The sequence below is a fragment of the Marmota monax genome, unplaced genomic scaffold (genome assembly GCF_021218885.2).
Source record: "Marmota monax isolate L192 unplaced genomic scaffold, Marmota_monax_Labrador192_F-V1.1 WCK01_AAM20220418_F8-fsc00020, whole genome shotgun sequence".
In the NCBI taxonomy this organism is placed as follows: domain Eukaryota; kingdom Metazoa; phylum Chordata; class Mammalia; order Rodentia; family Sciuridae; genus Marmota; species Marmota monax.
This window is the reverse complement of record NW_026692912.1, coordinates 21,181,365-21,197,688: the sequence shown is the minus strand read 5'-3', so window position 1 is coordinate 21,197,688 and position 16,324 is coordinate 21,181,365. Positions and strand designations below refer to the sequence as shown.

The window sequence follows — 16,324 nt, the reverse complement described above, 5'->3', positions numbered from 1 at the left end:
ATTAAGGCTTTCTTTTTTATTCAATCATATAAACTCTGTCTTTTATTAGAGGTATTTGGACCTTTAATATTCAATGTGATTGTTCTCATTATGGAGTTAGGCCCGTTCTGCAGTTTGCTATTTTCCATTTTTTCTATTTGTGTTCTATTTGTCCTAAATGTGTTCTCTATTCCCTTTTTGTTCTTTCCCATTTTGCCTTTTCCTCTCTTGAATTGACTATTTTATATTTTTAGATCCCATTTCATCTCCTTTGCTATTTTAGTGGTTGCTTTAGGATTTATTGTGTGCATCTTTAACTTATTGCAATCTATCTTCAAGTGACATTACACTGCTTTATAGGTAGAATAAGAACTACTCAATAATATACTTTTATTTTGCTCCTTCTGCTACAGTAACCAACCATCCTGGGTTGCCTGGGATAAGGGTGTTCCCAGAGTACATTGGACTCTCAGTTTTAAAATTGGGAGAATTTCAGGTAAATTATCCTGGATAATGACTTTATTTATATGTTGTTATAAAAATATTTTTGGGGAGCACTTCCAAACTCATTCCACAAAGCCAATATCACCCTGATTCCGAAACCAGGCAAAGACACATCAAAGAAAGAAAATTTCAGACCAATATCTCTAATGAACATAGATGTAAAAATTCTCAATAAAATTCTGGCAAATCAAATACAAAAACATATCAAAAAGATAGTGCACCATGATCAAGTGGGATTCATCCCAGGGATGCAAGGTTGGTTCAACATGTGGAAATCAATAAATGTAATTCATCACATCAATAGACTTAAAGATAAGAACCATATGATCATCTCAATAGACACAGAAAAAGCATTTGACAAAATACAGCACCCCTTCATGTTCAAAACACTAGAAAAACGAGGGCTAACAGGAACATATCTCAACATTGTAAAAGCTATCTATGCTAAGCCCCAGGCCAACATCATTCTAAATGGAGACAAAATGAAAGCATTCCCTCTAAAAACTAGAACAAGACAGGGATGCCGTCTTTCACCACTTCTATTTAACATGGTTCTTGAAACACTGGCCAGAGCAATTAGACAGACAAAAGAAATTAAAGGAATACAGTAAGGAAAGAAGGACTCAAATTAGCACTATTTGCTGACGATATGATTCTATACATAGAAGACCCAAAAAAATTCCACCAGAAAACTTCTAGAACTAGTAAGTTAATTCAGCAAAGTAGTAGGATACAAATCAATACCCATAAATCAACAGCATTTCTTTTTTTTTTTTAATATTTATTTTTTAGTTTTTTTCCGGCGGACACAACATCTTTGTTTGTATGTGGTGCTGAGGATCGAACCCGGGCCACACGCGTGCCAGGCGAGCGCGCTACCGCTTGAGCCACATCCCCAGCCCATCAACAGCATTTCTGTATATCAGTGACAAATCCTCTGAAAGGAAAATGAGGAAAACTACTCCATTTACAATAGATTATATTAGAAAAAGGCGCCAAAAGCATACATTGGAGAAAAGATAGCTCTTCAATAAATGGTGATGGGAAAACTGGAAATCCATATACAACAAAATTAAATTGAACCCCTGTTTCTCACCATGCACAAAACTCAACTTAAAGTGGATCAAGGACTTGGAATTAGACTACAGTCCCTGAGCCTAATAGAAGAAAAAGTAGGCCCAAATCTCCATCATATTGGATTAGGCTCCTACTTCCTTAAAAGACTCCGATAGCACAAGAATTAAAATCAAGAATTAATAAATGGGATGGATTCAAACTAAAAAGCTTCTTCTCATCAAAAGAAACAATCAGTGAGGTAAATAGAGAGTCCACAGCTTGGGAGCAAATTTTTACCACTTGCACATCAGATAGAGCACTAATCTCTAGAGTAGAGCTAAACTCCAAAAAAACAAATATCACCTTCTCAGAAGGTGATAGTCTATCAGTCAACAGATTTATGAAAAAATGTTCAACATCTATAGCAATTAGAGAAATGCAAATCAAAACTACTCTAATATTTCCTCTCACTCCAGTCAGAATGGCAAATTTTAAGAATACAAACAACAATAAATGTTGGTGAGGATGTGGGGAAAAAGGCACACTCATACATTGCTGGTGGGACTGCAAGTTGGTGCAGCCAATATGGAAAGCAGTGTGGAGATTCCTTGGAAAACTGGGAATGGAACCACTTTTGACTCCCATTCCTCCATCTATACCCAAAGGACTTAAAAACAGCATACCACAGGAACACAGCCACATCAATGTTTATTGCAGCACAATTCACAATAGCTAAACTGTGGAACCAACCTAGATGCCCTTAAGTAGATGAATGGATAAAGAAAAAAAAAAAAAAAAATATATATATATATATATATATATATATATATATATATATATAAATATATATATATATATATATATATATATATACACACACACACACACACACACACATAATGGAATATTACTCAGCAATAAAAGAGAATAAAATCATGGCATTTGCAGGTAAATGGATGGAGTTGGAGAATATAATGCTAAGTGAAGTTAGCCAATCCCAAAAAACCAAATGCTGAATGTTTTCTCTGATATAAGGAGGCTGATTCATAGTGGGGTTGGGAGGGGGAGCATGAGAAGATTAGATGAACTCTAGATAGGGCAAAGGGGAGGGAGGGGAAGGGAGGGGGTAATGGAGTAAAAAAAAAGATGGTGGAATGAGATGGCCATTACTACCCTCAGTACATGTATGAAGAAGACATGAATGGTGTGAATATACTTTGTATACAACCAGAGATATGAAAAGTTGTGCTCTATATATGTAATATGAATTGTAATATATCCTGCTATTGTATATAACAAAGTAGAATAAAAAAATGTTTAAAAAATATTTTTTGGGGGATCAACCAAGTTCTTCTATTAAGAAAATTGTATAGTTAGCCAAACACAGTGGTACATGCTACTAGGGAGGCTGAAACAAAAGAATCAAGTTTGAGACCAGTCTGGGTAACTTAACAAGACCCTATCTCAAACAATAAAAAAGGCTAGGGATGTTACTTGGTGACAGAGCACCCTGGGTTCAATCCCCAGTACCAGAAAGGAAGGGAAAGAAAAAAAAAAACTGAGAAGTTATTGTAATACTATGCAACCATTCAAAAATTAAATAGAATTATATGAGCTTACATAAAATGATTAAAAATTTGCAGAACAATTTATATAGCATGATTCTTCTTATATTTTAAAATCCATCCTGAATTATAAGTTTACATAACTATGTACATGCTTATGTCTTAATAGCTTTATCAAGATACAATTCACATACCATACAAACTAAACATTTAAAGTGGACAACTCAATGTTTTTAGTATATTCCCAGAGTTGTGCATATGTAACTATCATCCATCAAACATGCAACCATCACCACCTAATTTTAGACATTTTTTTTCTGGAGGGGGAAGTACTGGGGATTGAACTCAGGGGCACTCAACCACTAAGTCACATCCCCAACCCTATTTTTTATATTTTGAGACAGAGTCTCACTGAGTTGCTAAGCACCCCACAGTTGCTGAGGCTGGCTTTGAACTCCCGATCTTCTGTCTCAACCTCCTGAGCCGCTGGCATTACAGGCATGCGCCACCGTGCCCGCCTCCAGAGCAGTTTTATCACCTCAGAAAGAAGCCCTGTACCCTGCAGCAGTCCTTTCTCATTCCCCTAACTACCTAGCTCTACCAACCACTAATCTACTTTGTCTCCAGAGTTGCCTATTGTGTACATATAAATAGAATCATATATTGTCTCTCTTGTAACTGCTTTTAAGGTTCACCCATGTTGTAACATGAATCAGTACTTCATTCTTTTTTATTAATAAATAATATTCTATCGTATTACTGTGCCATTCCATACCATATCCATTTCCTAGTTGTTGGACCATTAGAGTTGTTCCCACTTCTTGACTATTTTAAATAATAGTGCTATGAATATCTGTGTACGAAAGATCTTGTATGGACATATCTCCATTCCATTTTTCTTGGATATATAAACTTAATTTTTTAAAGAAATGTTTTTGTAGTTGTAAATGGATAGAATGCCTTTATTTTGTTTATTTTTATTGGTGCTGAGGATCGAACCCAATGCCTCACGCATGCCAGGCAAGCGCTGTGAGGCTGAGCTACAGCCCAGCCCCAGTCCTATAAGCTTACTTTTTGAGAAACTGCTAAACTCTTTTCCAAAGCATTAGCTTGCTTTTTTTTTTCCGGTGGGGGGCAGTGGTGGTACTGGGGAACCCTTTTTATTTTTAGACAAGGTCTTGCTACTGAGATTGGTCTGGAACTTGAGATCCTCCTGCCTCAGCCTCCCCGTTTGCTGTGACCCACCAGCTGCATCATTTAAAGTTCCCGCATGCAGTGCATGAGGATTCCGGTCTCTCCTATCTTCACCAACACGCGTTTTATCTGTCTCTGACCATGTCCACCCTAGGGGGTAAGAAATTGTATCTCATAATAGTTTTGACATGGGCTGGGGATGTGGCTCAAGCGGTGACGCGCTCGCCTGGCATGCGTGCAGCCCGGGTTCGATCCTCAGCACCACATACAAAAGAACGTGTTGTATCTGCCGAAAACTAAAAGTAATTAAATAAATATTTTAAAAATTCTCTCTCTCTCTCTAAAAAAAAAAAAATAGTTTTGACGTGCATTTCCCAAATGACTAATGATGTTGAGCATGTTTTCATGACTTATGGCCATTTGTATATCTTCTTTGGAGAAAGTCTATTCAGATTCTTTGCCCAAGTAACCAAAAGGATGTCACTGAAAATTCTTTATATGTTCTGGATATTCTCTGAATACTCTGGGTGACAAGAGGCTGGAAAAGGTGGTAGAGACAGATCATGAAAGTCCTTGTCATCTCGATTTACGTTTTAGAAAAAGCACTCTGGGACTATGGGGCTTCTGAGAGGAAGCTGTGCAGAAATCCAGGAAAGCAATGATGGTGGGCAGTAGCAGGGTGGAGGGAGGAGAGAATCTTAGGACTTGGCGACCAGCATGGGGGCTGGAGGAAATGCGGGGACCAACGCCGACGCCCCATTTCCACCTGAAAGCTCGGTGGCCCGCGGCCCATCCACTAACCCGAGGTGCGGTGTCAGCTACCTCTGGAGAGTCGCGTGGAGGTGGGGGGGCGGGGCGCTGAGTCAGTGCTGACGGTGAAAGGTGGAGTCAGTCCTGCCCTAAACAAGACAGGGACCCAGTCCTGCCTGGGCCTTGGGCTCACTCAAGCCGGCCCCTCGCAGGCCAGGGCGAGTCCCGGAGCACGCGAACTCCGGGCCGCAGTGTCCACGCACCGCTCCCTCCTCCACTGCGAGCCAGGGTCGCGTCCCGGGAGGAGCCGCCGCCAAGCCCCGGAACCTTCCTCTGCCGCCGCCCGAGTTCGCCGCGGGACCCGTCGGGGGAACCCCTTTACTGTTGCTAAGGGGCGGCCCCGGAAGTGACGCGCTCGGGGTTTGTTGACAGCGGAGGCGGCGGCGGCTGGCCGCTCTGAGTCGTAGAAGCCGGATCGGGGGAGGGGCTGGGCCCGGGAGGCAGCACCTGGCGGCCCTCAGCCCTGCCCGCAGCCAGGGCAAGGTAACGGCCACGGGGTCCCTGTCGTGACCCGCCCTGGCCCCGGTCTCGAGCCCTCAGCATCACAGGCTCCGCCCCGCCGACCCCCGGGCGCCCCGGACCCCGGCCCTAGACGGACGAGATCCCCAACCTCCTGAAGCGCTCTGGCCCCGGATTCTCCCGGGCCCCATCCTCCGCTCCTCCTCGCCTACGAAGCATCCTGACTGCTTCCCAGCGCTGAGGGCAGCCCCATCCCAGGGTAGGTCCTGGACCCCAGGCCAAGGGATGTACCTGCGCTCTCATCCTTCCCCTCCTGCCTCCGGGGCCTGTCCATTGCCGCCGCAACCCCTTGCAGAGGTCTATCTTGGCCCTTGGTGGGAGGGCTCCCTTCTCCACCCTCGCCGCCAGGTCCGAAAAATGTACCTTTAAAACTGAGCTCCCTTCCTCCAGAAAGAAAATGACGCTCTGTCGGACGCCCCTGCAAGATGGGGGAATCGGGCTGAGAAGGCCAGCCTCTGCCCCTCCTACCTGTTGGATGAGCTTTCGTTTTCCCCAGAGCAGTGCTTAAATGCTCAGGGACGGCTTGGATTCTGGATCAGCTCCCCAAAGGGATGACAAGGGACATCCAACAGGGTGGGAAAGGGATGGATGGGGTTCAACCTGAAGGCCAGGAAATCCCGGTAGTGAGTTGAAAGTTAAATTGACCATGCTGGCCACTATCATTCTGTAGGTGGAACTTGATTTGGCTGCTCTTTGACCGCTAGAATCCAAGATTTCCCGACTCTGCCTGTGCCTTTGAGTTAATTAGGTTTTTAAGGGGGAAGAGGATGCCTGACACCTGGGGAAAGGCCTTCTGTATGATCTTTCCCACAGAATGTTTCTCTTTAGGATTCAAACTGGTTAAAGTGACCATGAGAGATAGATTTGAAAAGGATAACAGGAGCTATGCTTAGACCAGGAGTCAGTTGTCAAGGGTGAGGGGCCTCTATTTTTGTTCATTTAACAAATAACAAATGTACAAAATGTAGGTGGTGATAGGTGTCATGGAGAAAAATAAAGGAGGAGGACCATGGGAACCAGAGGCTGGGGTCACCTCTTTATAAAAGGTGGTCAGGGAAGGTCACTAATAAGGTGATATTTGAGCAGAGTAAGAGAGTAAGCCATACACTCTCTGGTGCAGAACATTCAGCAGCAGGTGCAAAGGTCCTGAGGTCATGTGCTTAGTAAGTTTAAGAAACAGCAAGAGAACAGAGAGCTGGAGAAGGGTGAAGGAGAGAGTGGTTGGCAAGGAAGTCACAGAAAAGTTGGAACCAGATAATGGAGGGCACATGCCAGAGCTGTCTCTGTGGTGCAGGGTCACAGGGTGTCTCATGGGTTCCCTTTCAGAACCGTGCTATAGAAGTGCTGCTGGTGGTTGGAAAAAATACGGATTTGTTTCAGATGACAAATGACCACTGTGCTCTGGCCTTGTGCTGTAAGTGCCCTTGTCCCATCTTTGTAACAACCATTGATGAAGCACATACCAAAAAACAACCATAGAGCACCATTGTCAAGTCAATTTATGCTGTTGGTTGTGAGCATGTGGGCCACCTTCCTCTGCCTCAGTCTTCTCATCTGTAAAATAGGGCAGTTGAGTTAAATGAGAGCATTGCTGAAGTATTTGGCACATAGCAGTCCTTAATATGTAGCGGTTGATGTTGATGTGGATGACATGACAATGAGGAATTGTCTGTGCTTGTGTCTGTTGCAGAGCCTTTCTTTTTAGCACCAGCTGGTAGTGTCCACCAGCTCTGTATGCTCCCCAGAACTAGTAGGATTTGGGGGCATATTGAGGAGGCACAGTAGAAACTTCCTGACACCCCTTAGTGGTGACAGTGGTTGTGTGTCCTACAGGGATGCTGGTAGGTGGGTCCTGGCTTTTTGGTATTGGTGAGTAGCAATGGAAGGTGATGGGGACTTTTGAAATAGAAGCAAAATTATGTTGTCAAAAGTGAATGCCACTTGGAGGCAGATTGTGAAGGGCATTGTGCCTAGATATGCCATTGGAGTATAGGTGGCCAGTCTACAGGTAGAGGCCTGGCAGAGGCAGAGGCTTCGCAACCTTTCAGAACCACTCTGGCTCTCCCTCCTCCCTGCCAAGCCTAGCTGCAGCATCAGGTCTGAGCCTTGGGCTGAGCATGGCAACTGTAGCTCAGTGGTGGAGTACTTGCCTAGCATGTGTGAGGCCCTGGTTTTCATCCCTAGCACCATGAAAGGAAGATAGGAAGAAACTGAAATGGAGAGGTCAGAGCGCTTAGAAGCTGGGAGCCCACATGTTAGAGCAGGCTGTTGTGACTGGAGCTCCAGACTAGGGACCCGAGGATCTGGGTGTATACCATAGCTCTGCTGCCAGCTTCCCATGTACACTTGAACAAGTCCCATCCCCTCTCTGGGCTTCAGTTTTCTATCTGTACACGGAGAATAATGCCCTCCTATTCTGGCTGACTCTGAAGGTTACTGGGAGGATGAAGTGAGACAAAGGTCAGAAAAGAATTAGGTGCCCTCCAAAGCTCCCTGCAAAAGTGAAGAGCAGTTCTTTCTTTCTTTTCTTTTTTTTTGATGTGTGTGTGTGTTTGTGTGCGTGTGCATGCACATGTGTGTGGTACTGGAGATTGAACCCAGGGCCTCACACAAGCTAGGAAAGTACTCTACCACTGAGATATATCCCTAGCCCTTTTTTAAATTTTATTTTGAGACAGGGTCTCAGTAAGTTGCTCAGGCTGGCCTTGAGCTTTCAATCCTCCTAAAGTAGAACAGTTCTTGCATTAGTATCATGAGGATTCTGCAGACATATCCTGGGAGCCCCTTGGGCAGAGGGATGCTCTTAGCCCTCAGGTTTTTTGCTTGGCTTTAGCACCACTGCTGTTCTCAACTCCTGAAATGTGAATTCAGAGACCCCTGTTGAGTCATCTATTTTGGGACCAATGTCATCATATCTGGTTCAATCAATGAGGCTGGTTTTTCAGTTTCAGAGGTGAGCAGAAGGGTCTCTCTAAGAGTGTGCTCAGGAACCTCACTCATTATAATTATTCATTACCATCTTCCTGCCAGTATTTCATGACATCTCCTCAGCAACCCCATGAGGCAGGTGCAGTTCACAACACACCTTAACAGGTAAGGACTATGATCAATATTGAGTGTGGAACACACTGGCTGGGGGACTTCACAGAGCTCAGGCTCCTTCACCTGCAAGTAGCTGGTCACCCACCCCATGCATAATGGAGACCTTATGGATCCTGTAGGGGCCCTGCCCTCAGAAAACTTCCAGTCCTGTACCAAAAATATGATACATGCCCTTGGACTCCTTGCCAGGACGACAGGATCATCTGTGCTCAGTGCTCAAATGCAGAGTTGTGAGGATGCGATAGAGGCTCATACACAGAAGGAAAGCCAAGGCCAGGAGAAACGGTCTGTGCCTGTAGCATGTAATAATGAGCTTGGCTTGCTGGGGACCTTGTGCAAGTTAACGCACATCTTTGAGCCATAGTATCTTCATCTGGGAAACAAAACAATAACATGCCCCTTAGTGACTATCTATGGCATTGGTGATAACGTCCCTAGAAAGCTTGAAGCATTGAGCCTGTACTGTGAACATCGTGCTCATATCTGTAGGCCCACACGCACGGCCCACATGCGTGGTCTGTCGCAGTCTATGTGGCCACTCAGCCTCAGCTACTGCACCTATCAATCGTAAACTATAATAACAACTCCTGCCTTGAGTGGGGTTGAGAAAATGAAGACAGGTAACTCATATCAATGGCGAGCAGAGTCCTTGGCGTGTACTTTGTACTCCATGTGAGTGTGATCATTAATTAGTTTGATTGCTAGAAGAGAGTCCAGGCAGTCTGATTCCTAGCCTAGCCTAGCACCCCAAAGGCCTGCCTCTCTCTTTTTCACAGTATTTGTTAATTGCTTAGTTATCAAAAGAGGAGGTACCAGTCAGTAGCCACCTAGTGGGGATACGCATTCCTCCCTCCTTCCATTTCTGCATCTTCCTACAGTAACCTGCCCTGCGAATTTAGTCCCTGGAGACCTTTCAGGCCAGGTGATCTCTGATCCTCACTGTACCCCTGCCCCTGGAAATCCCTAGCATTTGTCCTGACTCCCTTCCAAGCAGCCTCCCACCCCCAATCTCTGGCCCATGAGTTACTCCCTCCTGGCAAGCCTCCAGCCTCTGTAAATAGGGCATTTGTCTGGGTCCCCCCACCAGCTCACGGGTTAATATTTCACAGGGTGGGCGCTGCTCCAAGAATCAGAGTTTCTGGCTCCCTCAGCTTCTCTGTCCCCTGAGAATCAGGATGCTGGTGGGGTCCCTTGCTCCCTCCTCCGGTCCTCAGTTGTCTTTCCCCTCTCTTGGTTAGATGGGTGGACAAAAGAGCCCGTGGTTGGTGAGAAGCTGGAGTCTGGCATAGGTTTGTATCCCACCCTGTTCAGGATCTCAGGCCAGCTCTGGATTAGTGTGTGCGCCTGGCAAACTTATCAGCAAATGGCTAGCGGTCCCAGCCTAGTAGATCTCTAGTGAGGAGATTCCCACACAGCAACCTGTGCTCTGCTAGATGCCAGGCGCAAGCGGCAGGGAGGGTGCAGAGGATGTGCAGGGAGGAGACAGTCCCCATCTCTGGAGCTGGGCTGGGGGAAGGGTCATAGACAAATTGTTATGCAAATGATGAATTCACTCCAAGTACCGGGCACTGGGACCTGTTGTTTTGTTGGTTAAATAAGAGACTATACAAAGTAAAGCCTATAAAGAGCTTAGTACCAGTCTGGAGCGCCCAACATGGAGGCAAGGTGGCAGCTGCTATTGCCGCTGCTGGCACTGTCACTGTTATTTTTCTCTTCTCTCCCACTGTCCCTTTCCCCCAGAATTTTTTAAGCTTGTGATGGATCCAGTTTTAGAAAACCTGCAAGAAAAAGGGACTGACAAAAGCATAGAATTCCACCTGGCCAGTGTCTGCCATGAGAATGAGGATCCCTAAGGCCCCAGGAGATGGAGTAGGTGGAGATGGCTGCCTCTAGCAGGTGCCAGGCCTGCAGCTAGCTGGGGCACAAGTTTCAGGGTGTTCAAGCCCTCAGGCCTGCCGGCCTCTGTGCCAAGATGAGAAAGGCTTCTTCCTCTTCCAGCCTACCCTGGCCCCTGGCAGCTGGGTTAGCTCTGCCAAAGGGAGGTTAGCAGATGGCGCCTTCGGCCAGGGTTGTCCTTGGGGGGCTTTTGGTGGCCTGGGCAATAGACATGGTGGTGTTTCCTCCACATGGGGGCAGGGCACCTGAGATCAGACCTTCAGGAAAGAAGAGCCCCGGCAGCTCTTCCCACTCAGGCGCGAGGCTCCACCTGCAGCCACTGAGAGGCCAGCAGGGTCCTGGGCGCAGTGGACCCTTTCCCAACTTCATGGGACTCAGACTTTGAGGCTTTCATCGCTGCTGCCATGAACACTTGTTGAGACTGTCCTGGGTATCAGGCCCCGCATTGGGTGTCCAGTGCCACCCTTGTTCATTTAGCCAGCAGTCCTGGGCCGGAGCCCATGGCATCAATCCTGCAACCCCGCTTCTAGCCTGTGCTCATCTGTTCCTTCTTCTTAGAACATCTTTCTCTTTTCTCACTACCAGAATTAACTAGGACTCATCTTTTGAGCTGAATTGTGACTTCCAAAGGAGCCTGCCATGATTCTCCAGCCTAGAGCAGGGCCCCTAGTTAGTCCCGCAGGGCCCCTAGTTAGTCCCGCAGAGCCTCAGAACACTGGCCTTCAGAACACTGGCCTACTTGTGTGAGGTGCATTCATGTACTTCCTAGGTGGATGTCTATCCCCCCAGAGCTAGAATGTTCCATGAGGGTAAGGATATGGCCTGGTTTGCTTACTATTGGATCCATAGCACTCAGGAGAGAGTTGTTGGGTGCACAGGCCCAGGGACATGATGCCAAACAGGCTGCCAACTTCCTACCCTCATGAGCTGCTGTCTGCCAAGGAAACTAAATGATTAGACTCATCTAGCTTTGGGGCAGGGCCCACGGAGGATGCGCAGCAGGAGCACCCTGCCAGGTCAGGGATGGCTTTGCAAAGTAAGTACCCTTGGCACTGGGTCATAGGATCAGCTAAATAAGAAGTGAGTTTGGAGGTAGGATGGGCTGGCGTGGTCAGGACATGAATGTGTATGTAGATGGAGGGTAGAGAAACAGTATTTAGAGTAGAAAGTGGCATAATGAGTTAAATTTGGATGGATTCTGTTGAAAGAGAATAGACTGAGCAAAGGTCTGAAGGTGACCTGGGCCTAGGGTGTCTTGCCAGTCCAGTGAAGGAGGCCAGATTGGCCAGAGTAGGGGGTCAGAGGAGACTGAGCAAGGCAGAGACCTGGTTCTAATTCCAGAGGCCTTAAGTGACTGCTGGAAGAGTTGGACCTGCTGGTTCCCAGCAGGGTGGGGCCTCCTGGTTCCAGGCTCCCAGTGGAGAGCTGCTGGGTCCTGAAGATCCAGAAACCAATGAAGGCAGAGGATGGACATGCCTGGGATCCAGGCAGCCCACTTCTGGTGCCTTCCCTAAGGGTGTCACATTGCCAATGGGGCAGCTGACACAACAATGGGCCTTGTGGGAGGCCCAGGCCTGGCAGCCCCAGGCTGGAGCTGGGCTGGGACAGACCCTGTTCTGTGTGGAGGCCAGGCAGATGGTGTAGGAGACGGCGAAGATAATAATGATAAGGATGATTTTCTTTTATCGAGTAATTACTACCTGCAGCCACCATGCAAGGTCCTGTCTGTATTATTCCATGTAATCTTCATGCGGTACTATGGGTAGGGGACTATGACCCTATTTTATAGAAAAAGACCCTGAAGCACAGAGAGGGGGAGACCCTTGCTCAGGTCCACCTGCTCTTATGTGACAAGGCTGAGACTTGGAGCTAGGTCCACCCAACTTCACTTGTCCAGCTTGGTCACTGGTGAGTGGTGGTGCTGTGCTTGAGCTCAGAACTGCTGGCTGCGGAGCCCACAATGTATTGCAGCCTCCGTTTGTACACTGGCCTCTGTCTCCCAGCTTGTTTCCCCATCTGTGACAGGGGTTGTAACCAGCATATGTTGTGTTCTGTTTGCATCAAGCTGGTACTACACATGTCCCCAGCATTGTCTCATTTGCTCTACAGCCCTGAGGAAACAGGTCTGGAGAGGTTAAATAAGTCACTAGTAAATTTTGGAGTTAAAGCGTTGATCTGTCTGACCACAGAACCTGCAGTTTTTTAAAAACTTTTTTGGGGGTAATGAAGATCAAACCCAGGTCCTCATTCACTGTACCCCTAACACCATAAAAACTTGTTTAAAATAGTCATCTCTCAGTGTTCATCAGAGACTGCTTCCAGGACCCCTCTTGGATACCAAGATGCCCACGTCCCTTACATAAAATGGTATAACATTTGTGGAAAGCCTATACACATCCTCACATGTACTCTAAAACATCTCTAGATTACTTATGATACATACTATAATGCACCTGCTGAGTAAGTAGTTACACTGTCTTACATGGGGAATAATGACATGAATAAAGTCTGTATAAGTTCCATGCAGTACAGACAATTAAAAATATATATTTTTTTGATTCACGTTTGATTGAATCTGTAGAACCTCTGGATACAGACAGCCCACTGTGTAACATGCATAATAAAAGGCACACAAAATGTGAGTGCAGAGTTTGATGGATTTCCATAAGCGAACACACTTGTCCCAGAAGCCACTCTGTCACCTAATTCCTGCTTGCCTGTAAAGGTAGATACTACCCTGACTTCTAATACTGTAGACTAGTTTTGCTTGTTTATTTCCTCCTCTTTGATACAGACTTAATAGGAAAATGTTGGTTAGGGTTTAACTCCTGACTGTCCTAGGTTCTAGAAATTTTCTTTCTTTCTTTTTTTAAAAAATTTTTTTAAATTGTTGGTGGACAATACCTTTGTTTTATTTATTTATTTATTTTTATGTGGTGCTAAGGATCGAACCCAGTGCCTCACCCATGCTAAGCAAGAGCTCTACCACTGAGCCACAGCCCCGGCCCCTAGAAATTTTTTCTTTCTTTCTTTCTTTTTTGCGGGGGGAGGGATCTCTTACTATGTTGCCCAGGTTGGCCTTGAACTCCTGGGCTCAAGCAATCCTCCCACCTCTGCCTCCTGAATGGCTGGGACTACAGGCATGTACCGACATGCCTGGCTAGAAATTGTTCTTGTTCAACCAATTTAAATGTGACTGTTCAGTCTCTAGTGGTGATCAGTACATTATTAGCTAGATTATCACTTGACCAACTCCTCCATTTTTTTTTCCTTTTTTTTTTGTACTGGGGATTGAAACCAGAGGCACTTTACCAGTGATCTACATCCTCAGCCCTTTTTATTTTTTATTTCGAGACAGGGCCTCACTAAGTTGCTGAGACTGGCCTCAAACTTGTAATCCTCCTGCTTGAGCCTTGTGAGTTGCTGAGTTTACAGGTGTGCACCAGGCCTCCTGCCCTTCTAAGCGTATGCCTTTTTGGTGTCCAGACCATTTTCTTACCTTTATATTGAATTATACATTTGAAAAAGTGCACACAGAATGATATATAGCTTCAGGAATATTCAAAGTGAATATGTCTGTATCCGGCACTCAAATAAAAGGCTACGAGCTCATCAGCACCATAGAAACCCTCTTCCAGAGTATTGCAAGTTCAAGGCCATCCTCACAATTTAGTAAGGCCCTGTCTCAAAATAAAAAATAAGGGGCTGGGGATGTGACTCAGTGTGACGCTCTCCTGGGTTCAGTTCCCAGTACCAAAAACAAAACAAAGCAAAAAAGAAAAGGAAAAGAAACCTGCTTCCAGTCACTCTTCCCATCTAAGGAACCACAGATTAGATTGCGGTTTTGAATTTAAAGGAGTGATACCTAAATGGATTGATATAATGTATACTTTTGTGTCCAGCTGCTTTACTTGTGAGGTCCATCCAAGCTATTAATTAGATTGTGATTCTCATGGCAGTGCAGTTCATCTGGTGAATATGCAATATTATCCCAATCTCAGTGGACATCCAGGTCCTTTTCTGTTTGGGGCCATTTCATGGTGCTGTGGCTGTGAATGTTCACATACAAATGTTCATCTCTTTGGTTATCTACCTGGGAGCAAAATTGCTGAACCTTGAACATATGTATATTCAGCTTCAGTAAAGTGTTAAACAGTGTTTCGTTGCACTCCCCATGCACACTGATTTACACTCCCACTAACAGTGGACTTCCGCTGTTGCATGTCTTGGCCGATGCTAGGTACTGCCGGCCAGTGGTAGTGGTGTTGCTTTCTCTTCTGGTTCTGGAGATTGAACTCTACCACTGAGTTACATCCCCAGCCCTTCTTACTCTTTATTTTGAGACAGAGTCTCACTAAGTTGCTCAGGCTGGCCTTGAACTTGCCTCAGCCTCCCAAGCAGCTGGGATTACAGGTGTGCACCACCACACCTGACTTTAGCATAACACTTCCAAGGTCCAATGCTACATCAGTATTTTTGTGAATGAATAATATTCATCTTTTTATGGCTCAGTGATATTCAGCCTTTTGTGGATGAACCACGTTTTGTTCATCCCTTCATCAGTTGATGTCATTTGAGTTGTTTCCATCTTTTGGTTACTACAAATAATGCTTCTATGAACATTCATGTACAAGTTTTGACATTAACATATATATTTTATTTCCCTTGGGAGGCATCTCCATTTTTAGTCATATACTATGAGATTTGAAGATATTGTGTCTGTGAAGCCCTGGCACTGTTCTCCGCAGAGGGAACTCTACATAGATGAGGAAGGACCCCACAACACAGGTCACCTTGCTGTAGCAGTTAGGGTCTTGAGAAGCAGATGGTGAAGGTCCCTGTTATCCCCTCCCAAGCAGTGGTCCTCAACTCAGATGTCCACCCACAGGCATTGTAAAAATCAAAGAAACAGTTGGACAAGGCCCCCATTCTTTTTTTTTCCTAAATATTTATTTTTTAGTTGTAGGTGGACACAGTATCTTTATTTCATTTTTATATGGTGCTGAGGATCAAACCCAGTGCCTCACACAAGCTAGGCGAACACTCTACCACTGAGCCACAAGCCCAGCCCAAGGCCCCCATTCTTTGAAGGTCAGATTGTACATAGATTGTGGCACAGCAGAGATGGGTAAAAGAGGGAATCAAGAGTCCTGGGCCTAGTGCTACCAACCTGCTAATTTGAGTGTGATGTCGGGGGCCTGTTTCCCTATTCAAAGAATGGACATAGGGCAGCTGATGCTTCTGACCCTTATCTATGGTTCACTTGGCTTCTTTCCCATTCTCCAGGCTGTAGCTCTGCCAATGATCCCTTGAGTACTGGGGAGTCACTGTTGCCCTTGGGGCACTTGTCCTGGAGTGGCCACCTGCCTGCTCCCAGCATGGCGTCTGATACGCCTGAGTCCCTGATGACCCTCTGTACTGACTTCTGCCTACGCAACCTGGATGGCACCCTGGGCTACCTGCTGGATAAGGAGACCCTGCGGCTACATCCAGACATCTTCTTGCCCAGCGAGATCTGTGACCGGCTGGTCAATGAGTGAGCAAGCCTCAGGGCTGGGACAGGGTGGGGGTCTTAGCATGAGTTTGTGCAGAGATATTAGGACCATGTGGGTGCAGGAGAATGGTGTTGTATCCGTAAGCGTAAGAGTTTGCATGTGTGCATGTTGGTATGTGTATACAGGGATGTGCACATGAAGAAA

General features: G+C 45.9%; 1 protein-coding gene across 4 annotated transcripts in view; it reads left to right on the top strand.

The window, feature by feature from the left end:
- Positions 1-5,450: 5,450 nt before the first annotated feature.
- The window catches only part of Zer1 (zyg-11 related cell cycle regulator), a 28,587-nt gene continuing 17,713 nt past the window's right edge, over positions 5,451-16,324 (top strand). For 2 of the 4 annotated variants that reach the window (XM_046451556.2, XM_046451557.2), the window contains exons 1-3: positions 5,451-5,826; positions 6,954-7,041; positions 15,912-16,161. In XM_046451556.2, coding sequence (XP_046307512.1) covers positions 7,008-7,041; positions 15,912-16,161 — 284 coding nt within the window. In that variant the 5' untranslated portion in view covers positions 5,451-5,826; positions 6,954-7,007. The remainder of the gene's footprint in view (positions 5,827-6,953; positions 7,042-15,911; positions 16,162-16,324) is intronic. The other 2 variants (XM_046451555.2, XM_046451558.2) reach the window with 2 other exon arrangements.